General features: G+C 42.9%; 1 protein-coding gene across 1 annotated transcript in view; it reads left to right on the plus strand.

Annotated features, from left to right (window-relative positions):
• Window positions 1-27,491, plus strand: part of EPS8L3 (EPS8 signaling adaptor L3) — a gene marked incomplete at its 3' end in the record, with an annotated part of 344,360 nt that overhangs the window by 243,760 nt on the left and 73,109 nt on the right. The window contains exon 16 of the mRNA XM_082246387.1: window positions 9,287-9,377. Coding sequence (XP_082102513.1) covers window positions 9,287-9,377 — 91 coding nt within the window. The remainder of the gene's footprint in view (window positions 1-9,286; window positions 9,378-27,491) is intronic.

The raw sequence follows: 27,491 nt of genomic DNA on the forward strand, positions 1-27,491 counted from the left end.
GGTCCCTTTGTGATGTTGGAGGGAGATTCCCTGGGGGAAGATATGGGATTAGAACTGGTTCTGGAGATAGTGCCCACTAAGACACTGTCAAGGACATGAGGAAGAGTCCCCATCAGCATTCACATGGGATAAGATCTTCTCCAAGAATAACTTTGATGTGGGATGTGCAAAGAGTGCTCAGCACCGGATTCGGTTGAGTGAACATAAGCCTTTTTGAGAAAGAGCTTGGCGGATCCCCTTGAGTGACCTGGAAGACCTTCAGGAACAGTTAGCTGAGCTGAAGAAGTCTGGGGTCATAAGAGAGTCTAGAAGCCCATATGCTTCCCCTATCGTAGTGTTAGGAAGAAGAATGGGACCATTCGGATGTGTATGTGTATGTGTACAGGATTTTGAATCGGCGAAACATCCCTGACCAATATACGACCCCTCAGATTGAAGATGCCTTGCAGTGCTTGTCTGGAGCCAAGTGGTTCAGTGTGCTGGACTTGAAGAGCGGGTATTATCAGATACCTATGCACCCTGGTGACAGGAAGAAGACTGCTTTTATCAGCCCGCTGGGTTTCTTCTAATTTGATCGTATGCCCCAGGGATTCACGGTATGCCCCAGGGATTCACGGGACACTTTTCAGAGACTGATGGAGAACGCGGTTGGTGATATGAACCTGATCGGTTGGTGATATGAACCTGATCGAGGTTCTTGTGTACTTGGATGACATGATTGTGTTTGGCACGACACTGGAAGAACACGAAGCTCAACTCGAGAAGGTCTTCCAAAGACTCCATGCAGAAGGACTAAAGTTGTCTTTGGAGAAATGTCATTTTTATCAGACGTCGGTCACTTATTTGGGGCACATGGTTTCAGCAAATGGAGTAGCCAATGATCCCCAGAAGCTGGAGGCGGTTACCACCTGGCCTAGGCCAAGAACTGTGACTGAATTGCTCTCCTTCCTTGGGTTTTGTTCCTATTACTGGAGATTTGTGAAGAACTTTGCCCAGATATCAAAACCCCTGAAAGAACTTCTGCAGAAGGAAGGAGGTGATTCACCTCCTTCCTGCAGTCAGGTGTCAAGGAACGACATCCTATGGGGCCCAGAGGATCCAGAGAATCTATGCAAGGTCAGTGGACCCCAAAGTGCGAGCAGGCCTTTGGGCGGTTGAAGGAAAGTCTTATGCAGGCCCCTGTTCTAAACTATGCTGATCCTGCCAAGCCATATGAGTTGCATGTAGATGCTAGCCGAGATGGTCTTGGTGGGGCACTATATCAAAAAACTGCTGGGAAGCTTCGCCCTGTGGCTTATGTGAGTCGCAGTCTGTCACCTTCATAGAAGAATTACCCAATACACAAGTTGGAGTTTTCGACTCTCAAGTGGGTAGACAAGTTGCGAGACTATTTGTATGTAGCTTCCTTTGTGGTGAAGATGGACAATAACCCCCTGACATATCTGTTGACTACTGCTAAACTGGATGCCACTGGGCAATGGTGGTTGGCCTCTTTGTCCGAGTTCCGGTTCAGCTTGAAGTATCAGCCAGGAAAAGGGAATTCAGATGCAGATGCTTTATCCAGAAGACCCTATGCCTCAGATTCCCCAGTTGACAAAGGAGGATTTGAGGAAGGATCAACGGGAGGATCCTTTGTGTGTTTTGGTAAAAACCGCATTGACTTCTGGAGACCCCAAAATCCTGTTGAATAGTCCGATTGGAGGTGCTAGAGTGGTATATAAGGATTGGGACAGGTTGAAACTGGAAGACGGAATTGTGCATTGAATGTGTCCTGCAGAAGAAGTGGATGGAGTTCAACAGTTGTTCCTACCAGAAAAACACCGACTGACTCTGCTGACAGCCCTCCACGATGATCATGGACACCTGGGACCAGATCGAACCTTTAAGTTGGTTGGGGACGGCCCTCTACGATGATCATGGACACCTGGGACCAGATCGAACCTTTAAGTTGGCCTTTAAGTTGGTTTTTCATTGGCCCTTCATGAGAAAGGAAGTTGAAAGTTATTGTCATTCCTGTATCAGATGTATTCAGAGGAAGATGTTACTCAGCAGAGCTGCCCCAATGGGCCATCTATGAAGTCAAGGACCAATGGAGCTGGTGTGCATTGGTTTCCTGTGTCTTGAACCTGACCTGGGTAGGTGTAGCAATGTCCTAGTTGGGACCGATCATTTTACTAGGTATGCTCAAGCTTTTCCGACTCAAGACCAGCAAGCTAGTACAGTTGCTAGACAAGCAAGCTAGTACAGTTGCTAAGACTCTCGTGAAAAAGTTCTTCATTCATTACGGCCTACCTTAATGCATCTATTCAGATCAAGGTCGGGACTTTGAAAGTAAGCTGATACGACGACTTTGTGAATTGCTAAGCATACAGAAGTCCAGAACTACTCTGTATCCACCCTCAGGGGGATCCACAACCTGAGAGATTTAACCGTACTCTATTGAATATATTGTGGTCTTTACCATTGGAAAAGAAGCAACACTGGGGTGCTGCTGTGATGCACGCCTACAACAGTACTGTGAATGACTCTACTGGATATTCTCCTTATCAGTTAATGTTTGGGAGAGAGGCTCGACTAACGGTGGATTTAGCTTTTGGGACATCACCTGATCATACTTCTCAGACTTCCTACTCTGACTATGTGGACAGACTTAGGAAAAAATCTAAATTAGCCTATGAGAAAGCCCTAGAAGCATCCGCTGTAAGGGAGCAACGTACAGTAATAAGAGGAATTTTGATTTGAAGGTGAGGATTCAAGATCTGTAGACGGGTAATCTTGATTTGAAGGTGAGGATTCAAAATCTGTAGACGGGTAATCAAGTCTTGTTAAGGTATTAGGGAGTGCCTGGTAAACACAAGCTGGCTGATCATTGGCGCTCTCAACCCTTTATCATTTGCAAAAGGTTACCTGGCCTACCCGTGTTTTAGATTTGTCCTAAGGGCAAGACTGGTCCAGTGAAGACTTGGCATAGGAATCATCTTTTACCCATTTCAGATGCTATTCAAGCAGGATAAGAGTTGGCGCATCACACATACCTATATAGCATCAAGGGGTATGCAGTTCATGTATAGTCATTAGTCTGGTGTAGTTACACTGCACTTGAGAAAGGAGCGTGCCCTGTGACGTGTTGTGCGATTGGCTGCTGGATCTGTCACACTGGGCTCCCCTATCTATCGGCGCCAGATGTACTGAGGAGCAGGGCGCCCTTCTGAAGCCGCCAGCCATCCTACCTAACGGTCTCTCGGCTCACCAGGTGTCTCCCTGAGGAACAGAACACCTTCCTGAAGCTGCTGGCCATCCTACTATCTGGTCTCTTGGCCCTCCAGACATCTCCCTCCTTCACCATCCCCTGCACCACCTCTTGGAGCCACAAACATCCAGCCATGGACCCCTGTGTTGCTGCAGACCACCTAACAGATGAGCTATTTTATACTGTTTTAAATGTGAGCAGTTTTCCTGTACCTGCCTTACCCTTTTAATTAAACTGATAACACTTAGAGGCGCTCTGCCTTTTGTTTTTATTTTCAGATGCTATTCGGGTGCCCTCAGTGTCTTGTTCTGATACATCTCAAACTTCCAGTTTGTGACCCAGGACTCGGTGAGTGCCAGGGCTCTCGGCTCAGGAAGAGAGAGAGGAAGACAGTGATGAGGAAGAGATAATACTTGACTGGTTGTGGTCCCCTCCATTGAGAAATACCTTTGAAGGTTGTCGGCCTTCTGCCGAGGGCAGCCAAATGCCGCCTCTACCTTCAAGGGAGAGACGTCAATCGAGGGACATGAGAAGGTCTATATTGCCCTCTGGCACAGGAATCCAGGATATAAAATCTGAGCTTATTGACCAGCTTGAGTTGCTAAGTGTTGAAGAGACTTCAGTTGTACCTTTATTAACTAACCCTCATCCACTCAGTACTGGAAATCTAGATTATCTTCCTCCAGAGAGTGTTGAGTCACCTATCGTGGAAGAAAGCCCGGCCCTGTTTCCAGTGGATAGCCCTAAGGTTGTGCTGAGTGTTTGGAAGAGCCACAGCCTGGATGTAGTTTATGGGGCCAGAAGCCTGAATCTGCCGAAAATGTGTGTTCTAGACTTCGCAGGGAAATTCCCCCGACAAAGAGACTTACTTATAATACTCTTGGAGAGAGTTTGGATGAACAAATTGCAACTACGCAATGTTCTAGCCAAGTACCAGCCTCCTCTACCGAGCCCTTGGTAAGGGATGATCCTGTTCCACCATCTGACAGTACTAGGTGGGCCACTAATTTATTACTGGCCTGGCCTGAGAGATTCAACTCTTTCTGATGTTTTGTATAGTTTATATGAGAGTTCATATATTAACCAGTTGTCAGCCACTGTGAGTTCCATTCAGTGATGTCATTGATTTAGTTATTCTTTTGGACTAATATACATTAGATGCGTTTCTAAGGAAGGTTCTTTTGTCTTTGGGGACCAAAGACTTTCAAGTGGGGAGAGGATGTAGCCAGCATCAGACTACTACAATATATATATATACACTTATATACTTATCGTTATTGTTGGAATTGTCTGTTATTGTTGGAATTGTCTGTGTGCCCCTTTAGGACTGCTTTCAGGTGGATATCGGCTTCTCACGGGAAGTGGAATTGGATTGTGGGAGATATAGTTCTGTGTTGGGAGCAGACTGTTATCTGGATTGCGGAAGGAACTGTACTCCCAGGGAGCAATGGGGGAAGTGAAGGATCATGGGAGAGACTATAAACCTATCTGCTCCACAGTTTGAATGCTCTCTTGGTTTCGGGACCCAGGGTGCAGATCAGCTGTTGTGTGCTCACAGAACTTTTGGGTTCAACCTCGTGTGCTAGGCCACAGCCACTGAGTGCGGAGCTCGTCCTCAGCGGAGCGGGTGCTGATAGCTACACTGTGGATGCGGACACAGTATAGCTGAAGAGGAAGCGAGTGGAGGCTAGACAGACAGCCTGTGGTGGCAGAGCATCGCTCATTTCCAGATGCCAGAGCATGGGAGAGTGCATCGCCTGTCTTGTGGATTCCACATGAACAGACATCGGAGAGAGAAAGGGTGCCTGTGTGGAATCTTAATGGTTACTTGGTTACGACTAAGCGGACGTTTATCCGTGAAACGCGTCAACTACTATGCGTTCATCTCTTGTCTCTGACTATATTATGGATACACTTTTATTCGTATCCAAAAGATAAAATCAATTCAAACAGATTTTATATTTTTCGCCTTCAAGTTGGAGTGCGGCTATTTCTCTCTATACATTATAGTTGCCTGGACTGCGGATCCTTGCTGCACCTTATTTTGACGGTTGGGATTACCTTATCACTGGAGCGGTTCTTTTGCCCTTTCTGCTGATCGGGGACTGGGTTGGATAGTTCACAGGGTCACAGGAGTGCTGAGGAACACCCATCAACCGGCAGCCCTGAAGGGGGCAGTGCTACAGGCACATTGCGTGGTGTGAGTCTCTTGGGGTTCTTTCTCGCTCCTTCTTGGTGGCTCGAATCTTGACCTTCCTTCAAAGGGGGGTTGAACAGAAATTGGCCTTGAGTACCATCAAGGGCCAGGTGTCGGCTTTAGCTGTCTTCTTCCAATGACCTTTGACCACACACATAGTGCTTCCTGGGCTTTCCATCATCAGGCGTCAGTGACACAGGTTTGCAAGGTGGCCACCCTGGTCGTCCTGCCCTATACCCTTTTTTTGGCTTTGACTTTAGTTTTGTCAAACCATGTCTGATTGGACATAATTCCTTAAAAGGAATTTCAGCACTACTGCAATTAGGCCTCTGCTCATAGAATACATGGAGTAGAGTAAAAAATTTCAGCTGTAATGGCTTTCTGGAAACTTGCTACATTATTTCTCACATTTGTTTCCTGACAGTACATATGCATAGGACACTTAGGCTGGACTACGGAACTGTCTTGTAGGAAGCAGTTGATTCACATGGCCTTCATAGGGATGGCGCCTCTTCATACCAGCTCTTGAAGTTATTTTTAAGGATGTTAATAGGGTAAGAGTATCCCTCCTCACCACTGAAAACCTAAGGAGAAGGCTAGGAAGTTGTCCATCTCTGAGCATTAAGAAGCATCCCTTTCGTTTCTCCACGCCCTCCATGCTTGGTTCTCAAATCAGCTGCAAAGTCTGGCACTCAAAATCTTCCAAATCCTCAGACAGGCCTTTCTTTGCATGAAGGTGTGTCCCCGCTTTTCAAAGTGGGGGGAGGTCTGTTGACCTTTGCAGACACTTGGACAGCTTGCAGCCTGAATGCAAGAGGTGGTGTCCCAGGACTCCAGTTTCATTTATGCCTTCTTATTTAATTATTTTTTTCTTCAGAATTTCCTGTGTCTCCATATGTCTTTCCCAGTCTTTACTCCAACCTGTTTACAACCAAAATTCAAAAAAATAATTTGCCCAATATTGGATCTCAAAGACTTATAATATTTATTTTTGTGGCCAAAAATTCCACATAAAATTGACCAAATCTGCCATTGTCTCTCTTCACCAGGAAATTGTTCTTGCTTCTGTGTTAAAAAAAAAAAAAAGATGCTTAGCATGTGCCCTTCTTTCCATCTCCAATAATATTCAATAGTGGTATCAAAACAGATATATAAATCACAATGTCATTATGTGCAAAATGCGCAAAAGTGCAATAATTAAATAAGGTGCATAGAAGGTGCTACAAAGTCCATAAGTGTCCACTTGTGCAAATTCAGCATATATAGTGCTTGATAGATGTCTCCATAAAAAATGTGCTTGTGACACCACCACCAAAAGCCGCTAGATGGCCTCTTGTAACGCTCCTGCGTTTTTATAGTAAGCTGGATTTGCAGCTGCAGAATCTCCACTCAGTAGTCATGTAGAGATGTGTTGAATTACCAGATCCAACTCTCCAGACTCATCACTGTGGACCCGCCTGCTTCAGCATACAGATATACACACACTCAATAAGATGTTCCTGGAGTGATAGGATGTATATGACAGTATAGAGGTGATGTGCTGAAGGGACAGGGGTGAGCAGTGATAGCAATGATAAGCACTTGATAGTAATGTTCAGGAGAGTAGTAGACGGTAATAGGTAGGATGCAGATAGGTTAGTAATCATGTGTGGTAATAGGTGGTAAGGACAGCAGATGATATACAGGAGAGACTAACCCAGTGCAAGGATAGATGGTAGTAGACTCAAGAGCTAGCAATCTATGTAACAGTGCAGATGATAGAATTAATAATGCGTAGATAGTACAGTCCTTAATGTGCAGAAGTAGATAGTGTAAGTTTGTTATGGAGGAATCCCCTGTGGGGTACTTATCGCTAGTAAGGTTAGTAAGTAGAGGGGTCCGGTAGTGAGGAAGTGATCTGGTAGTGAGATATGGGATCAGTATCGAGGTTCCGGTCTGTTCCAGGTAAAGAGAATAGCTGGAGGCTGTAACGCTCCTGCGTTTCATGTATGGTGTGGATTTTCAGCTGCAGAAATATTCCACTTCAGTAGTCATGTAAGAGAGATGCTGAGATACCATTCCCAACCTCAATGACTCATCATGTGTGGAAGGTCTTACTTCAGCTAGTAAATACACACACTCAACAAGCTGGTTCCTAGAGTGACTTTATGTATGTAGTAACACAGTGATGAAGATTTAAGAGACAGGTTGAGTGGAGGTGATAGGTGACAGACACTTGAAGGTAAGACAGTAGCAGATGGATGCAGGTAGGTTTAGCAATCATGTATGGTAGCAGATGACAGAGTAGCAGGTGGACATACAAGAGAGATCAACCCAGTGCAGGAATAAGTAGCAGTAGTCTTAAGAGCTAGCAATCTAGATATGCAGATGTGATAAATAGTCTTTACTATGCAGAGCTAGATAGTGTAAGCTTAGTATAAGTTTATAGAGGGTTCCCCTGCGGGGTACTTAGCACTAATAGCAATACAGCCGAAGGTTGGTTCAGGAGGAGCGGATGATCCGGAAGCGGGATACAGGGATCAGCGCAGCGAGGTTCCGTCAGCGAGGTATGCTTGCAAGCACGAAAGCTTCAAGCCAAGTTAGCATCCAGGTAAGGGTGTTTGAACGAACACATGTGAGTGAGAACCGGCGATTTAAATAGCCATCTAGTCCGGCGCTGAGTGATGACAGCTTCAGTCTTAAAGGTGTATGCGCACCTTTCCAAAAGAGAATGGTGGGACGCATACACTTGTGAAAAGAGTAATTTAGGGTACCAAAGGTACCGGAACATTACAGAGGCTCCGGCAGCATAAGACAAGGCTTGTAAGCATGCGGTTTGAACGAACAACCTGAGAGAGAAAGCCGGCGATTGAAATAGCCGCTCAGAGCGGCGCTCAGTGATGATGTCATACGGCTTAAAGGTATATGCGTTCCACCTAACTAAAAAGGTGGAACGCAATATGAAAAGGAAAATGGGCAATAAGGGTACCAAAGGTACCAGAATCTTACACCTCTCACCTTAAGTATAGATCAAGAAAGCAATGTTTCCTTAGTACGGGGTGGGTCGGATAACCTTAGTATCTGTCACTGGTCTGCCGGTGTGGAGCACTCAGCACATAACGAATAGCATGTAAAAGAATATCACAGCAGATCTAAGTGCTCTCTGTATAATTGCCCTTTATTAAGAAGTGATAAGAAATGAACTCACATATAACTGCACAATCTAAGCTTGTGCTGGCTGTAGGAACATGTCATGAATTGGAGAGGAGCCGTGCTGTCGGGTCGCCGCTCGTTTGTTCACTGTGATGTACCCCTTCATATTACACATTGTAACTACTTTTTAAGTGAGAAAGTTTTGGTATAGCTGCTGATTCTTATTTATTTCCTTTATCAGTTGCGCTGATTTGTATTACACTTGCACACTTCTTTCCATCTCACCAAGGCTTTCTGTAGTTTGCCATAGCACCCCTACATTACAAGTACATGTCCCTGACATTCAACCTTTTTGGCACATTAGATGTTCACCATGGTGCTGGATATCATGTATGTCCTATTTTGGGGTATCCCTAACATAGGTTACTTGGCCAACCTCCTGTCGAGGGAACACTCAGGTAATTCATAGGCAATTCTCAGCCTACTTACAAAGGCACTAGTCTTTCAAGCGTTTAAAGGGTAGCTGTTTAATGTCTGCTTAATTATAATCTTTTAGTGTACATTATATACTAAATGTCACAAAATGCAGCTACTTTATATTAGATACATTTCAAAATCTGGTTATCGTATCTGTTGGTTTTATAACAATTTACTGCTGATTGTTTAAATTGAGACCACTAACAATTTTGTAATTGAATCATATACAGAAATTTTCAAAAAATACCTGTAAGAGTTCTTCATGACTTTGAAGCCAGAAATGAACGTGAACTGTCAGTAAGAAAAGAAGACAGAGTAAAGGTAACAAATTACTTTTGTTTTGCAGATGTGCTTTTGCAATGCAGTATGTGGTTCTTTTAGTATTAGAAGTCTCACTAATTACATTGAATAGAACAATAGGAATCAAAAGTATTACCTAATACACTTTAACTTTCCCACCAACCTTATCACATGAATTAAACTGAAAACCATCTTCAGCTTATTAAATTAAATAGAGAGTTTATACAGTATATGTACAGTTTGCCCAGTTGCTGAAAGGTCCACTTTTCAAAAAGAAAAATAGTCATCTCTCATTGCACAGGCTCTACATTGCAGACTATGGTGCCACTTCACAGAGCATGTCCCCAGAATGCTCTCCTTTTTGTCTCAGAATATACTCACTTTACCTTCGGAATGTAGCCCTCTTTGCTCCCTAAATGCACCCTGGTTTGCCTCAGAATTACTGTGCCCATGTTGCCCCTGTTCTAATAAATTTAATGAATATGCTACTTTTTGCCTTAGAGACTTGCATGGACATGTGCTATTGTCCTGGCTAAAAAGTAGAGAAATTGCTGATATCACATATCACAATACTTGGATGGTAGGAATTTGGCTTTCTCTGAATCTCAATATGAAATAGGAGAATGGAGTTGATGGGACCAAGTTTTGTCAAATTGTAAATTTAACAAAGGAAATGTTTTATATTTTTAAATAACTTTACAAAGTTTTATATTTGTAAATAACTTTACAAAGTTGAGAAAGTAATGTATATTATACAATTACAATATCCTGTTACAATGAAAAGTCCACTTTTAGGCATAATTATGAAAACTTTTGTGAATAGCTCAGAGCTAGTGATGGCCCGAACACTCCCTGTTCGGTTCGCACCAGAACATCTCGAACAGGGAAAAAGTTCTAGCGAACATCTAAAGTCTATGGGACACGAACATGAAAAATCAAAAGTCCTCTTTTTTTAGGCTTATATGCAAGTTATTGCCATGTATGGGGACCCCGGTATTGCCCTGGGGGACATGCATCAATGCAAAAACATTTTTTTGAAAAAACATTTTTTTGAAACAATCAATTTTAGGGAGCAGTGATTTTAAAAATGCTTAAAGTGAAACAATAAAAATGAAAAATTCCCTTAAATATCATGCCTGGAGGGTCCCCTTAATGTGCCTGTAAAGTGGCACATTTGTGCGATGTATGTATCCTGCTGCAGCAATAGTGACATTTCTAAAGGAAAAAATGTCATTTAAACTTGCTTGCGGCTGTAATGTATTGGCGGGTACCGGCAATACAGATAAAAAAAAAATGAAAAAAACGGTGTGGGGGTCCCCCCCAAAATCCATACCAGACCCTTATCCGAGCAAGCAGGCTGGCTGGCTAGGATGAGAGGGATGAGCGAGCGCCCTCCCTTTTGAACCATACCAGGCCGCTTGCCCTAAACATGGGGAGGGTGCTTTGGGGTTCCCCCCCAAAGCACCTTGTCCCCATGTTGATGGGGACAAGAGCCTCTTCCAGACAACCCTGGGCTGTGGTTGTCGGGGTCTGCGGGTGGGGGTCTTATGGGAATCTGGAAGCCCCCTTTAAAAAGGGGTCCCCCAGATCCCGCCCCCCCCCCCACATGTGAATAGATATCGGGTACTTCGTACCCCTACCCATTCACCAAAAAAGTGTACAAAAAAAGTAAACACAAAAGCTAGTTTTTGACAAGTCCTTTATTAAAAAAAATAAAAAATAGTGTCCCCCGATGTAAATCCATCGCCAATCATGTCACCTGCTGCACCCGACAAATAGAAGAAAAAAAAGACGCTCCCGCCTCTTCACACTCCTCCCGGCTAATGAGCTGTTTGAGCCATGACAGCTCTTTTATAAGAAAGGGGCGGGGACACTCGGTTACATCACTCTGTGGCACCGCCCCTTCTGATGTCACGTCAGTAATTTATTCACTACACCAGCACAGTGTATTATGGGGCGCTCGTGACGTCAGAAGGGGGTGTCTATGGGAAATCTCGGTCTGCTTGGCATGGCACTGATCATGGGAAATCTCGGTCTGCTTGGCATGGCACTGATCATGAACTATAAGTGACAAGGACCCAAAACTTGGGGAGAACTGAGAGGGGACCTAGGACTACAACATAGATAAAAGTGCGGTATGCCTGTTCACTACACTGACTGTGGGGTATGCCTGTTCACTTCACTGACTGCACTAAACTAACTCAGCCGACTATCCACTAACTACCTCTATTATCATACACTATTATATACTCTATTATCATACACTAACTACCTTTATTATCCTACACTATACACGGCTGCCGTGTAAGCAGCAGCCTATTATAGTGTGGGGCGTGGACTTAGCCCCTGAGCCATGATTGGCTAAAGGCAGCCTGCCTTTGGCCAATCATGGCTCTGACAGGACACTGTGCTGTGATTGACCAAAGCATACAGGTCATGTGCATGCTTTGGCCAATCATCAGTAATTTATTCACTGCACCAAGGCAGTGCATTATGGGGCGCTCATCGACGGGCAAACTTCCCACCAAGCGCCCCATTTGTTCGTTCAGCGAGCACACGAACAGCTGATGTTCAAGTTGGACTTACATTCGACTTAAACATCAAGCCCATCCCTACTTAGAGCCCACGATACAACCATTTTCCTCCAAAGGCCACACTAAAGATTAATTTTACAGCCAGCAAGAATATCACAAATTTATTTTAATGTTGAAAGTGAGGTCAATAGTGCATTGTCAATACAATGGCTGAAAGACATACTGTAAGATGGAGCTTTGTCTTTTTTAACCCAACAATTTTTTAGGGTTACAAAAAAAAAGTGTTCATTTGTATACTGTCATATCCACACCACATCCCAGTAATAGAGACTGTTATGAGTTGTAAATGGTGTGACGCCTTAAGAGTCCCAATTTGGTGCGACACAAAAATGTGTGTCCCAAACAGGAGAACTATAATTTTTGTTTATTTAAACCTGATAAAACTTTACCGAAGTATTATAAAACATACATAAAAGAATAGGATATTGTTAGTAGTACCACAAATACATACCGTACATAGCATGATATTCCCATTCATTTAACATTGAACCTTTTGATTACGAGATGGTATGCATTTTGCAGATTATGTCTGCTTCCTCAGACATATGAAAATATCTATAATCATGCAAGGACACTGTAAATTATGATGATTTTACACATACTGTATTCCTCTTGTGATATTAATCCATAGATCAATACCCAAACTTAATTTACATATATTTACTTGCAAAATGTACATCATTTAGTGTACATATGTGGTGCTCAATGGCAATATCCCAAACCACTTTGGTGGGGGTACGGCAAGGGACAAAAGAAGGCCAAATAATATATTTTGTGCTTAAAAAAAAAAAGCACACAAAAAAGCAGCGCTGTGTGAATAATAGTGATACTCTTCAGCAAGCAGGGCTTTTTTTCAGCTGGAACTTGGTGGAACTCAGCTCCCCCACCTCTGGCTCAGGCCCTCTGCTCCATGCTCACCACTACCATTTGTAAACACAGAAGTCTGGCATTTGTGTTTACAAATAACAGCTTGTCTCCCAGACTCCCACAGATATGATCTCCTAAACCGCTCCCACTGAGTGCAAGATGGGGACAAGGGAGATGCGTGCCTGGTGTGCAGTGTAGATGCCAACACCTTCACTGGATGATCTCCCTGCAAGTGAGAGAGGCAGAGTGTGCGAGGACAAACTAGAGCCGGCTGGGTGCTTTGACTTAATACAGCAACAAAAGTAAGACATGTGGAAGATAGTGGAGCTTTTAAGGAAGGGGGGAGAAGATAGGAACTGTGTGTGTGTGGGGAGGGAGGGGGGGGGGGGGTCGGGGTTGAGTTCTGCTACCAATTTTCTAAGAAAAAAAGCCCTGTCAACAAGCAAACAAATATGCTGGATATCTATAGTGGTATGAACTTAGTAATGTGTTAGGAATGAAAGGATGCCACATTGTTTGATGGAAATGAAAATTATCAACCTACAGAGAGCTGAATTCAGACACCCCGAAAATCAAAGTGAAAAATTGATGCAGCAGGCTAGTCCATTTTGCTGAAATTTCATAGCAGAATGGTACTCAATAGTTTTTATGGCCCCCACGTGTTTGTATGCATGCTTGACAATGTCCGGGCATGCTCCTAATGAGAGGACAGATGGTGTCCAGGGGTATTTCCTCCAAGATCTGGACCAGGGCATCAAAAAAAATAAAAAATGTCAGTGGCCTCCACCTGTAAAACTATTCCTATTTTGGAGGTCATCTCATTGTTGACCATCTAGTGTACGTGTTGTTAAATTCATGAAACACCAAAGCAGCTGAAACTGATTAACAACCCCCTCTGCTACTTAACTGAACAGATCAATATCCCAGGAGTTTAATTAACTTTATGCTATATTCTGATTAAAAAGTGTTCCTTTAATTTTTTTGAGCAGTGTAGTTCCAGTGTTATTACTCCACAATTTCAGTGAATCACCATCTGTGTGTTGCTGCCGCCAAATATAAGAAGTACACACTCACCAGAACCAGTTGCTGTTATAGGACAGCAAAAGGACATTCAGTATTCAATGGTCCGCCTTATGAAGATACATCTGTTACTCTATGGATGTGGTTAATCTTCCAACCTCACAAGTGAAGTCATCAGGGAAACTTCTCAATCTCATCAAGCCAGACAGAAGGATCATCGACACCAGATAACATTTCTAATAGTGTAGTATTTATTAAAATGTGTAAAAAAACAAATTGAAAACACCACCAAACCACAAACAGCAGGGATTGGTGTTTGGACTCCACATCCGTTTCGTGCCACGCGCATCATCAGGAGCATGACAATATCATCCACTATACATCTTTATATAAGTATATATATATATATTTACTGTATATATATATATATATATATATATATATAAAGTAACCCTCACAGGATGTTTAGATTCCATCGTATGGGGGCAGCAGAACATCACTTCCTGTCCTGGCGCCATTTTTTAAAGTCTGTGATGTCATTTTTAAGGAGACCAGGAAGGAAAAAACACCCGTATTTAATAAAATGACATCTACTCACATCAAAGCCAGAATAACCAGATTGGGATTGGATAAAAATATTCCATGAAGGACTAAACAATATGGGATAGAAAACTACAGATAAAATATAAAAAAAGTATATATTCTACAAAAAATATTTATATTCTACAAAACATATTTATAAAGTGTATATTCTACAAAAAAAATATTTAAAATAACTGTGTATAGGAAATTTTTTTTTTTTACAAGAATCTGAGATACAAATGTGGGCTAATTATTTACATTTCACACAAGAGAAACAATTAGAATGCAATGCCAATTACCCACACAGAACTCACCTAGTGTCAATAAAACAATTGATAGTCCATTCAACATTTAACCCTATTGGGGAAAAGCATTTAAGTTTATATATTCACCACATTTCTAATTTAAAATGTACTGGCATCCCTAAACTTAAACCCCATTGGACTAGGGACATTTTTAAAGTACTAGGGTCTCTATTACGGTGTGTCCTGTAATGGGCAGATAGACTGATAGAACATGTGTATAATATTAAAAAGGGATATAAACATGATTAAAAAGGGATATAAACGCCACAGCTTATCTCGTAGTCTCCTGGTGGTCCTGCCAACAGATTTCTTCTTGCAGGCACACTCTAGGACAGGGGTCTTCAAACTATGGCCCTTCAGTTGTTCAGGAACTACGATTTCCATCATGCCTTGTCCTGCCTGTGAATGTCAGAGTTTTATAATGCCTCATGGGATGACTGTCCGCAAAAGCTGGAGGGCCGTAGTTTGAGGATCCCTGCTCTAGAAGACACACTACGTGTGTAGATTCACATGAGATAAATGAGTCAATTTGATACTTATTGCCTGTAGTTGTAGAAGAGAATTGAATATTTTTCTTTTTCCTTTTAGAATTAGTGCAAATTACACACCTGTTGCAAGGAAAAAATGCTTTCAATTTGGTAAATAAAGAAGGTTTCTTGGGAGGATTTATAATATTTGTGGCAAGGGGGGTCTCTCAAATGTGCAGCACGCCTTAAAACCACCTCTGGTTTATCTGGCAGGATGGCTTTCAGTACAGGGTCTGTTTGTAAAACGTTCCAATGGTTCTGTATAATCTTTTTTGCAGCTGTTACTGTCTGTTGATTTAAAGAAGGATTTTGTCTGTTGATTTAAAGAAGGATTTTGTATGAATCTTGTCATCTATTATCCCTAAATTAAGGTCCAAAAAAACTGATTTCAACTTTGCAATAGGAAAAGGACAACTGGATATTCAGAGCAATTTCATTTAGATAGGGCATGACATTCTGTAAAGAAACTTCACGCCCTCTCCATAGCAACAGAATGTCGTCTATGTTTCGTCTGTACCAATGTAAATTACTCCACTGATTATTATAGATCACCTCTGATTAGATGACAAGATTCATACAAAATCCTTTTTTTTTTGAAAATTTCTGTTTATTAATTTTTGCAAACAAACAAAAACAGACAGACACAACTAAATGCCACGCAGGGCAACACAGAAAAAACAAGTGACAACAGGTGCCTTCAGGGCATCAAAGGGGAAAAGTTATCCACCGTTGGTAACATCCCCCAGCATCTTGACCCCCCTAGAAGCCCAGAGAGCATGATCAGGAATCAAGGCAAAATAGGGAAACGTAGGATTCCACCACAGAGGGGAGGCCGGGGACACACCATTTGCTCCAGGCTCCATCAGCGCCCGCATATGTTCTCAGGCTTTGATGGTGGAGCGCATCATACCCGTCAGAGGAAAGTTAGCCTTTGAACCTCGATGTAGAGGAAAGTTAGCCTTTGAACCTCGATGTAAAATAAGACAAAGGCTCTCATAGGAACCCAAAACAGCCGCCTCCAACACCGTGGCAGAATCCCCATCGTCCCCGCGAAGCCAGCGATGCGCAACCACTCCCTGCCCAGCTAGAAAATATTTGTAAAGGTCAGGTAAGGCAAGACCCCCTTGACCCCAGGGCTCCTGTAACACTTGAAAACCAATCCTAGGAGGGGAGCTACCCCAGATAAAAGAACCAATCAGGCCATGGACCAGATGGAAAAACGAGCGGGGGACCCATACCGGGGAGTTCCTGAGAAAATACAGAAAGACAGGGAGAAGTTTCATCTTCACTAGATTAATGCGCCCCAAAACTGATAAGGGCAGGTCTCTCCACACCTCCGCCTTGCGCTTAAAGACATCCAGTAGCGGCAGCAGATTAAGAGTAAGATAATCCGCCACCCTAGCCGACACCCTGACTCCCAGGTAAGTGAATTCAGTAACCCATTTTAATGGCAAGGAATCAGCAGCAGCAGCAAGAGCACCCGGATCAATTGGTAGCAGGGTAGATTTATCCCAATTAACCCTAAGGCCGGAGAACTTGGCAAAGGTATCTAAAATATTGAACACCGCACGCAGGGAGCTATTGGGGTCCTTCAAGAACAGCAGCATATCATCCGCATAGAGTGCCAGACATTCCCTAATGGAGCCGACCTCCAACGCGCCCACCTCAGAAGACGCGCGCAGCGCTATGGCCAAGGGTTCTATCATTAGGGAGAACATGTAGGGAGACAGAGGACAACCCTGCCTGGTCCCCTGACCCACTGCAAAAAAAGGGACAGGGACGACCCAATTTTCAATGCCATACGAGGAGAGGAATGCAAGAGGGAGATCCACTTACAGAACTTAGGACCAAACCCCATGCGCCGCAACACCAGGCCCATATACCCCCAGTCCACTGTATCAAAGGCCCTGGCTATGTCCAGTGACACCACCACTCTAGTGCCCGCAGTAGCGTGCGACACCTGCAAATGTGTAAACAGGCGACGTAGGTTGGTGTCCGTGGCCTTACCCGGCATAAAGCCCATCTGGTCAATATCCACCAAGGATGGCAAGACCACAGCCAGTCTAGTAGCCAAGACCTTCGTGAGGATCTTAAGATCCACATTAAGCAGAGCAATAGGGCGGTATGAGGAGTAGAGGGTGTGGTTGTAGCTGGGTCGCACGGCTGCAGAACTTTAATAACAACAACAGTTTGAAAAATACCAAAGACAGTGACATTGGAATTATGGGAGATGTAGTATGGGAGGAGCCAGGATCATAGACTTATGGGAGATGTAGTGTGGGAGGAGCCAGGATCATAGACTTATGGGAGATGTAGTACGGGAGGAGCCAGGATCATAGAATGCTGGGAGACTTACGGGAGATGTAGTACGGGAGGAGCCAGAATCATAGACTGCTGGGAGAGAGAGACCCTTCTCCCAGGGAGCAATAGGACGCGCAGAGCTTGCTGGGAGTGTCTATATAAAGGGGGGCGGGACTCAACTTCGCTCTCTTGCCTCAAAGACAGCGTACTGAAAAGAAGGGGAAGAGCTGCTGCGGATCGCAGGAAATTAGGCCGAGGCCTAGTGGCGGACACTGGAGTTGAAGCCAGCGGTGTGAGTGAGCGGAGGGGTTTCGGTAGCGTGACCGAGCGGAAGGTTGCTGACAGGTAGACAGAGATGCTGAGCAGCAGAGCGGGGCCTGGTCGCAGAGGAGAGCGGAGCTCCCGGTTTGGGTGAGAGACATCCAGTATCTACATCTGCATTAAACACAGACCTAGGCTGAATCAGGGCAGGACAACTAAACTGTGTACTTTAACAAGGCCATACTGAAATTCAGCTAAACCACTTGACACTGCAGATATAGTGCGAGGTGGGTGAACTAGGCCTTAAGCCCTCTACTCAGTCCTAGGATGTTAACCTGTTGTGACGCATTAGGATTTATTACGTTTACTTCTCTGTGCATTACAACCATTGATTGCCTTGGGGAATACAGTTCATCATCTTTACCTATATTGGATTACAAATACTTTCCTCGGATTGTGGGAATTCATTGCCGGTGAAGAAAAGTGAGGCCTCACTCTCCAGGAGACTCTTGCAATTCATCATAAAGGGGGTCCCCATTAGTATACAGAGTGCACTCTGATAGTTATTCTAGTATTGATAACTTGAATGCAGAATAGGCAATATAACAGAGTGACCACAGATAAGGGAGACTACACTTAATTACACCAGATTATTTAAAGCATTTTTTATTGTTGCTGAACGCAATCCTCTAGCATAAATACACATTTGTTTGTGTATATATGTGTGGCCTGTGTTCCCGATCCTGAGTGCTGAACTAAAAGGCCTAAATCCTTGGTTTGGGATTCAGGATCTATCTCTTTAGGTTGGGAATTCAGGATCTATCTCTTTAGCAATAATTGTGTTATTCCTGATTCTGTTTGCATATTCTTGTTCTACATCAAAAGTCAAAAGCAGTAAATTGATTATTCACTGCAATACTTGCGGTCTCAATTATTCAACATGACAGAATGAATAGTGTCAGATGGGTTGGAGCAGGCTCAGGGCACAAGAAGTGAAGAGGATACCCAAGCAACAAGCCACTCCCTTGGGGGCAGGACTACATGGTCTTTTATTAAACTCTCCAGTATCTTCCCAACTATAGAAGATAAACTAACAGGTCTATAGTTATTTGGCAAAGACTTTGATCCCTTTTTAAACATAGGCACATCATTGGCCCTACGCCAATCTAGTGGTGTTATTCCAGTCCTTAACGAGTCCCTAAATATTAGAAATGAAGGCTTTGAAACTACAGCGCTCAATTTTTATAGGATGTGTGGGTGGATGCCATCTGGTCCAGGCGCTTTATCCCCCCTTATTCCTTCCAAATATTTCTGGACCATATCACTTTTGAGCCATTGTGGATCATTTGGGGCTGTGTCAATACCATCCTCTTTATGGTCATTAGCTCCCCATGCTCCTTTGTATACACAGAGCTGAAGAAAGTATTTAATACATTTGCCTAATACATTTTGAATTTTTGCATCCTTGATTTCCTTTTTACATATTATGTTATACTCTTTATAACAATTGTAAAAATGAAGGAACACTATCATTGTTTATTTTTTAAAAGCTCTTTTCTTGTTATTTATAGCTTTTTTAACTTTGGCCATGACCGTCAGCCACATAGGTGTTATTTTTAGCCTTTTAAACATATTGCCCATGGGAATATACTTTGCATGGAGTTTGCATACAGTCTTTTTGAAAAATTCCCATTTCTGTTCTGTGCTCATCAATGCCTATATTCCCTCCCAGTCTAAATCCTGGAGAGCAGCCCTCATCCTTGGAAAATGTGCTCTCTTAAAGGTAAGTGTTTTTATATTTCCTGTATGCCATTTTTGCTTACAGCTAACATTAAAAGAAATGATATTATGGTCACTGCTACCCAGATGTTCTTTTATATGAACATTATTATTAACCACTTTACCACCGGAGGATTTTGCTGTCTTATGTCCAGGCCACTTTTTGCGATTCGGCACTGTGCGACTTTAACTGACAATTGCGCGGTCATGCGACGCTGTATCCCAAACGAAATTTACGTCCTTTTTTTTCCCACAAACAGTGCTTTCTTTTGGTGGTATTTGATCACCTCTGCGCTTTTTATTTTTGCGATATTAATAAAAAAATGCGAACATTTTGAAAAAATAACAATATTTTTCTACTTTGACAGTTAAAAAATATCCAATATATTCAATTTTTGTCATATATTTAGGCCAAAATGTATTTAGCTACATGTCTTTGACAAAAAAATTCTCAATGAGCTTATTTTTAACCGCTTTATGACCGGAAGGTTTTACCCCATTCCTGACCAGGCCATATTTTGCGATTCGGCACTGCGTTACTTTAATGGACAATTGCGCAGTTGTGCAATGCTGTACCCAAATTAAATTTATGTCCTTTTTCCTTTTTTTCCCACAAATAGAGCTTTCTTTTGGTGGTATTTGATCACCTGTGCGATTTTTACTTTTTGAGCTATAAACAAAAAAAGAGCGACACTTTTGAAAAAACAACATTTTTCACATTTTTTTTATATGAAATTCCCCCCCAAAAAAATGTAAAAATCAAATTTTTTTATCATTTTAGGCCAATTTGTTTTCTGCTGCATATTTTTGGTAAAAAAAAATCGCAATAAGCGTATTTCGATTACTTTGTGCAAAAGTTATTGCGTTTACTAACTAAGGGAAAGATTTCTGTCATTATTGGTGTTTTTTTTTTTAACGAGTAATGGCGGCGATCTGCGATTTTTTTGCGGGACTGCGACATTGCGGCGGACAGATCGGACCCTTGACTGACATTTTTGACACTTTTGGGGGTACCAGTGACATTACTACAGTAATCAGTGCTATACATATGCACTGTTACTGTAAAAATGACACTGGCAGGGAAGGGGTTAATTTTTATTGGAGAGGGAGGGGTTAATGTATGCCTGGTGCTTACTAACGTGTGTGGGGGGAGGTGACTGAGTGACACAGGGACAGATCGCAGGTTCCGCTATGCTGAACCCCGCAACTGACCCTGCCTGTCACTTAGGAGAAAACAAAGCGGGCGGATCTCCACACTCGATTCCCCGACGATCGGGGAAGAGCAGCGGTGATCACCGCCGCTCCTCCCCTGGCCTGACTCCCGCTGTAACTGAAGAGAAGAGAATGTTTGGTGACGTAGGTCTACGTCGCCAGACGATAACGAGCCACTTTGCCGCAGTACAGTCAACGTGACTGGTCGGCAAGTGGTTAAGCTCTGCATGGTTTGAGATTACCAGGTCTAACAGAGCATCATTTCTAGTAGGGACCTCAATAAACCATACCATAAAATTGTCTTGTAAAAGGTTTATACATTTTTGCCCTTTAACCACTTGCCGACCGCCGCACGACTATATACTGCGGCGGTCAGCCCCTCCTGGGCAAAGTGACGTACTGGTACATAACTCGCCCACGAGCCTCTAGGGGGCGAGCGCACGCCGCCGGGGGCGCGCTCCCGCCCCTACTCGTTCCCTGACATCCCCGCTCATGTGAGCGGTGGCTCCGCTGTCCGCCGGCCACTCGCGATCTACCGCAGGAGAGGGAGAAAGGCAGACGGCTGATGTAAACACAGCCGTCTGTCATTCTCCCTTAGATCATGACAGAGGCTATGCGATCCTGCTATGTATGTTCTAAAAAGCCACGCCCCTTGACAGTTAGAATCACGCCCCTAGGGACACACTTAACCCCTTGATCACCAATAAAGTTAACCCCTTCCCTGCCAGTGTAATTTTTACAGTAACAGTGCATATGTATAGCACGGATTACTGTATAGCACGGATTACTGTAGTAATGTCACAGGTACCCCCAAAAGTGTCAAAAATGTCAGTCAAGGGTCCGATCTGGCCGCCGCAATGTCGCAGTCCTGAAAAAAAAATGCAGATTGTCGCCATTACTAGTTAAAGAAAAAAAACAATAAAAATTACATAAATCTTTCCCGTAGTTAGTAAACGCAATAACTTTAGTGCAAACCAATCAAAATAAGGTTATTGCGATTTTTTTTTTTTTACCAAAAATATGTAGCAGAAAACAAATTAGCCTAAAATGTTAAAAAATTTAGATTTTTAAAATTTTTTTTTTGGAGAATTTCACATAAAAATTTTTTAAAAATATTGTTATTTTTTTTTTAAATTGGCGCTCTTTTTTTGTTCATAGGGCAAAAAGTAAAAATCACACAGGTGATCAAATACCACCAAAAGAAAGTTCTGTTTGTGGGAAAAAAAAGGACGTCAATTTCATTTGGGTACAGTGTCGCATGACCGCGCAATTGTCCGTTAAAATCACGCAGTCCCGAATCGCAAAATAGGGCCTGGTCTTTGAGCAGCCAAATCCTCTGGGGCTTAAGTGGTTAACCGTTTCAGCAGTGCCATTACTCCAGTCAATGTCTGGGTAGTTAAAATCCCCCATTATTTTCACTGTCCCAACCCTTGCAGCCATTTCTATCTGTGCCAGGGGCTGAGTCTCCACCTCCTAATTAATACTGGGAGGGCTAATGATAATCTTTGTATTACGCACACCCATGTACATTTCCACCCATACTGCTTCAGACTCAGCACACTCTCCATCAACTAGGTCCTCTTTCACAGTCACTTTGAGATCACTTCTCACATCACCACCCCTGTATTTCCCTGTCTTTCCGAAAGAGAGCATAGCCAGGAATATTAATAGCCCAGTCATGTGAAGAATGAAGCCAAGATTAAGCAATACCAATTAAATCATAGTTCTCCTTGTGCACCAGAGCTTCCAGCTCATCTATTTTGCTTGGCAGACTTATGGCATTGGTTAACAAACACTTTATATTCTACAAAAAAATTAAAAAAAAAATTTAAATAACTAAGTGTATAAAAAGTGACAATGAATTATACTTTATTATACTTTATCTATCCCATGTTCTTCATGGACTATTTTTTATCCAATCCCAATCCGGTTATTCTGGTTTTGATGTGAGTAGATGTTTTTTTTACAAAATGACATCTACTCACATCAAAACCAAGTGTTTTTCGCACCTGGTCTACTATAAAATAGTGTCCAAACAACTTCCTGTTGCTTGATCTATTTAACTACTTGCCGACCGTCCCACGCAGATTATACGCAGCCAAGCTGCTCTGCCACAGTAAATCACATAGATCTATGTAATTATGTGCGCATGCACACACTGCGAGAGCCACGCTCCCACTGTGATCAGACACAGCGGAAGCCAGACCGCGAGAGAAGCGGGCATGATCGCCGCCGGTCTCCCGCAATCTTCACAGAAACTGACAGAAGAGCCGTCTGCCTATGTAAACAAAGCAGGCGGCTCTTCTGTCACACAGGCACAGAGAGATCTTGTGTTTCAGCTAAGCTAAGCTGAAACACCGATCTCTCTTTGCCTGTCACAGAGCCCCCCCCCCCCCCCCCACAGTTGGTAAGCACAAATAGGCATACATTTAACCCTTTGATCACCTCCAGTAGTCTCCCCTTCCCTGCCAGTGTAATTTTTACAGTAACGGTGCATATTATTTAGCACTGATACCTTATTAATGTCACTAGTCCCCAAAAAGTGTAAAAAATGTCAGTTAAGGGTCCAATCTGTCCGCCGCAATGTCGCAGTCTCGCTAAAAATCGCTGATCGCCAATACTAATAAAATAAAAAAAAAAATTAAAAAGTCCAAAATTCTATCCTGTAGTTTGTAAACGTTATCAATTTTGTGAAAACCAATTAAAATACGCTTTTTTGGGGGGGGGGGGGGGGTTTACCAAAAATATGTAGCAGAATACAAACTGGCCTAAACTGATAAAAAAAAGTTGATTTTTAAATTTTTTTTATTGGGAATGGTTGATAGCAGAAAGTAAAATATATTGTGTTTTTTTCAAAATTGTCGTTCTTTCTTGTTTATAGCTCTTTTGTGTTTATAGCGCTAAATCTAAAAACTGCAGAGGTGATCAAATACCACCAAAAGAAAGCTCTATTTGTGGGGAAAAAAAGGACATCAATTGTATTTGGGTACAGCATCGCACATTGTTAGTTAAGGTAACGCAGTGCCTAATCCCAAAAAATGTCATTAAGGGGGTAAAACCTTCCGGAGCTGAAGTGGTTAACCATGGCGCCGGACAGGAAGTGATATATTAGACTACAAGAAAATGGCGCCTGCTTTAGAAATGACATTACTGACTTAAAAAAAACGGTGTTGGGACAGGAAGTGATGTTCTGCCACCTGTGCTGTCCACATACGATGGAATCTGAACACCCTGTGAGGGTTACCTATATAAAGAGGTATCGTGGATGATATTGCCATGCTCCTGATGATGCACGTGGCGCGAAACGGCCGTAGAGCTTGACTTGTATGCCAGAGGTCATCCCGCCATTCTGAGCTCAGATGGCGGCATACTATGTAAGTTTATGTGCCTCGTGTTTTCCAATGCACTTTATATGGACTGCTTGCACCGTTAGTTGTAGAGTCCAAACATCATTCCCTGCTGTTTGTGGTTTGGTGGTGTTTATATTTGTTTGTGGTTTGGTGGTGTTAATATATGTAAAAAACAAATATAAATACTACACTAGAAGCAGTTTTTTCTGGTGTCAGTGATCCTTCTGTGACTGTCTGGCTTGATGTGATTGAGAATGCGCTTTTGGTTCTGGTGAGTGTGCACTTCTTATATTTGGTGGAGGCAACACACAGATGGTGATTCACTGAAATTGTGGAGTAACAACACTGGAACTATTTCATTTACCTTATGGACTTTTTATTCACTTTATTGTGATCTATTTTATTAATGCACATTTGAAGAGTATCACTATTTCTCTTTCGTTCATTGACGGACACAGCTCCTGATTTTTCTTAACCATTACATAGTTACATAGTTAGTGAGGTTGAAAAAAGACATCAGTCCAACCAGTTCAACCTATGATGTGTGTGTGTGTTTGCTGTTAACCGTACATTGTATACCCCTGTATGTTGTGGTCTTGAGGGTGCCCATCTAATAGTTTTTTGAAACTATCGATGCTCCCTGCTGATATGACTGTTTGCGGAAGAGAATTCCACATCCTTACTGCTCTTACAGTGAAGAATCCCCTATGTATTTTAAGGTTAAACCGCCTTTCCTCTAGTTTTAGTGAGTGGCCATGTGTCTTAGTGTATTCCTTTTCTCTGAATAGTTTGTTCCGTATGCTAGGGTCGCCAGTACAGTATTTGTACATTGATATCATATCCCCCCTCAATCGTCTCTTCTCCAGAGAGAATAAGTTCAGTGCTTGTAGTCTTTCCTCATAGCTGATGTCCTCCATTCCCCTAATTATTTTTGTTGCCCTTCTCTGGACTCTCTCCAGTTCCAGCACATCCTTCCTGAGGACCGGTGCCCAGAACTGGACAGAATACTCCAGATGTGGCCGGACCAGAGTCTTGTAGAGTGGGAGAATAATCTCTTTATTTCCGGAGTGAATCCCCTTTTTTACACATCCCAGTATTCTGTTGGCTTTACTTGCAGAGGCTTGGCATTGCATGCCACTACCAAGCCTGTTGTCTACCAGTACCCCCAGGTCCTTTTCCATCCTAGACTCACCCAGAGGTTCCCCCCCCCCCCCAGTGAGTAGCTTGCTTTCTGGTTTCTGGCACCCAAGTGCATTACTTTACATTTTTCAACATTAAACCTCATCTGCCATGTAGTTGCCCACCCCATTATTTTGTTGAGGTCCGCTTGTAAGGTTTCCACATCCTCTATAGAAGATATTGGCATGCTTAGTTTAGTATCATCTGCAAATACTGAGATTGTACTAGATATCCCCTCTTCTAGATCATTTATGAATAAATTAAACAGGATTGGCCCCAGGACAGAACCCTGGGGGACCCCACTTTCCACACCCGCCCCAATCCGAGTACTCCCCATTAATCACCACCCTTTGAACTCTCCCCTGGAGCCAGTTCTCTATCCAGGTACTCACCTTATGGTCCATACCTACCTTTCTTAGTTTGAACAGTAAGCATTTGTGGGGAACGGTGTCAAAGGCCTTTGAAAAGTCCAGATACACCACATCCATAGGCTTACCTTTATCTAGGTGGCAGCTCACTTCATCATAGAAGGTTAATAGATTGGTTTGGCAAGAACGATTTTTCATGAATCCATGCTGATTACTACTAATAATACCATTTTCATTACTAAAGTCTTGTATGTGGTCCCTTAACATCCCCTCCAAAATCTTGCAGACTACTGATGTTAGGCTGACCGGCCTATAGTTACCCGGGATATATCTCTGCCCTTTTTTAAATATTGGTACCACGTTGGCTTTTTTCCAATCAGCTGGCACCATACCCGTCCTTAAACTATCCTTAAAGATCAAGAATAATGGTCTGGCAATCACCTGGCTGAGCTCTTTAAGAACCCTCGGGTGCAAGCCATCCGGTCCCGGTGATTTATTTATGTTGAGTTTCTCTTGTTTAGTTCTAAGTCTATCTTCTGTTAGCCATGGCGGTACTTCCTGAGGTGTGTTATTTAGTTTGGCCTTACAAGCTGGGTTAGTGTAGCCCCCCGATTCTTTTGTGAAGACTGAAGAGAAGAAATTATTTAACACTTCTGCCTTTTCTCTGTCCTCTGTGGCCATATTTCCTTTGTCATCTTTTTTGGGGCCAATGTGTTCTGGCCTCGCTTTCTTACTGTTTATATACTTAAAGAATTTTTTGGGGTTCTTTTTACTCTCTTCTGCTATATGTCTCTCGTGTTCTATTTTAGCCGCCTTGATTTCGTCTTTACATTTCTTATTACACTCTTTGTAATGCTTGAATGCTGCCAATGACCCCTCAGCCTTGTATTTTTTGAAGGCCTTTTCTTTAGCATTAATATGCATTTTTATGTTGGAGTTTAGCCACCCAGGGTTTAGTTTTGCTCTTTTAAATTTATTTCCCTTTGCAATGCACTGGCCAATCCCTTTGTTAAGTATGCTCTTGAAGCACTCCCATTTTTCCTCCGTGTTCTTTGTTCTCAGGGTTCTATCCCATTTGATATTTTCTAGCAGAGCGCGCAGTTTTGGGAAATTGGCTCTTTTGAAATTCAGTGTTCTTATATTACCCTTATGTTTCCTATTACTATGATTAATACTGAAACTAATTGGCCTATGGTTGCTCCGTATCTAATTGACCTAAGTTGCCCCGTATTTCTATATCCGTGTGCAGGTCTGTATTGTTGGTAATCAGTAGGTCAAGTACCGCATTGTTTCTTGTCGGTGCATTCACCATCTGACCCATGAAATTGTCCTGCAAAACATTTAGGAACCGCCGAGCCTTGGCTGAATGTGCGGTTCCTTCTGCCCAGTCTATATCTGGATAATTAAAGTCCCCCATTATAATGACATTTCCCATCCATCTTTGCTGCCAATCCTATCTGTAAAAGGAGGTCTGCCTCCCCCTCCTCCCTCTGGTTGAGGGGCCTATAGCATACGCCCAATATTACCTTCTCCACAGTGCCTTCCCTTTGACGTTCTACCCATAGGGATTCTACCTCGTCCATAGCTCCATTATTAATATCATCCCTCATATTTACCTGTACACTGTTCTTAATATACAGACATACCCCTCCCCCTTTTTTACCTTCTCTGTCTCTGCGATAAAGGGAATACCCCTGAATGGTCGCCATCCAGTCATGAGAGCTGTCGAACCAAGTCTCTGTTATCCCCACAAAATCTAAGTCCTCCTTAAACATCAGCAGCTCCAGCTC

This window comes from Pelophylax lessonae (genome assembly GCF_965119305.1).
Source record: "Pelophylax lessonae genome assembly, chromosome: 2".
Lineage (NCBI taxonomy): Eukaryota > Metazoa > Chordata > Amphibia > Anura > Ranidae > Pelophylax > Pelophylax lessonae.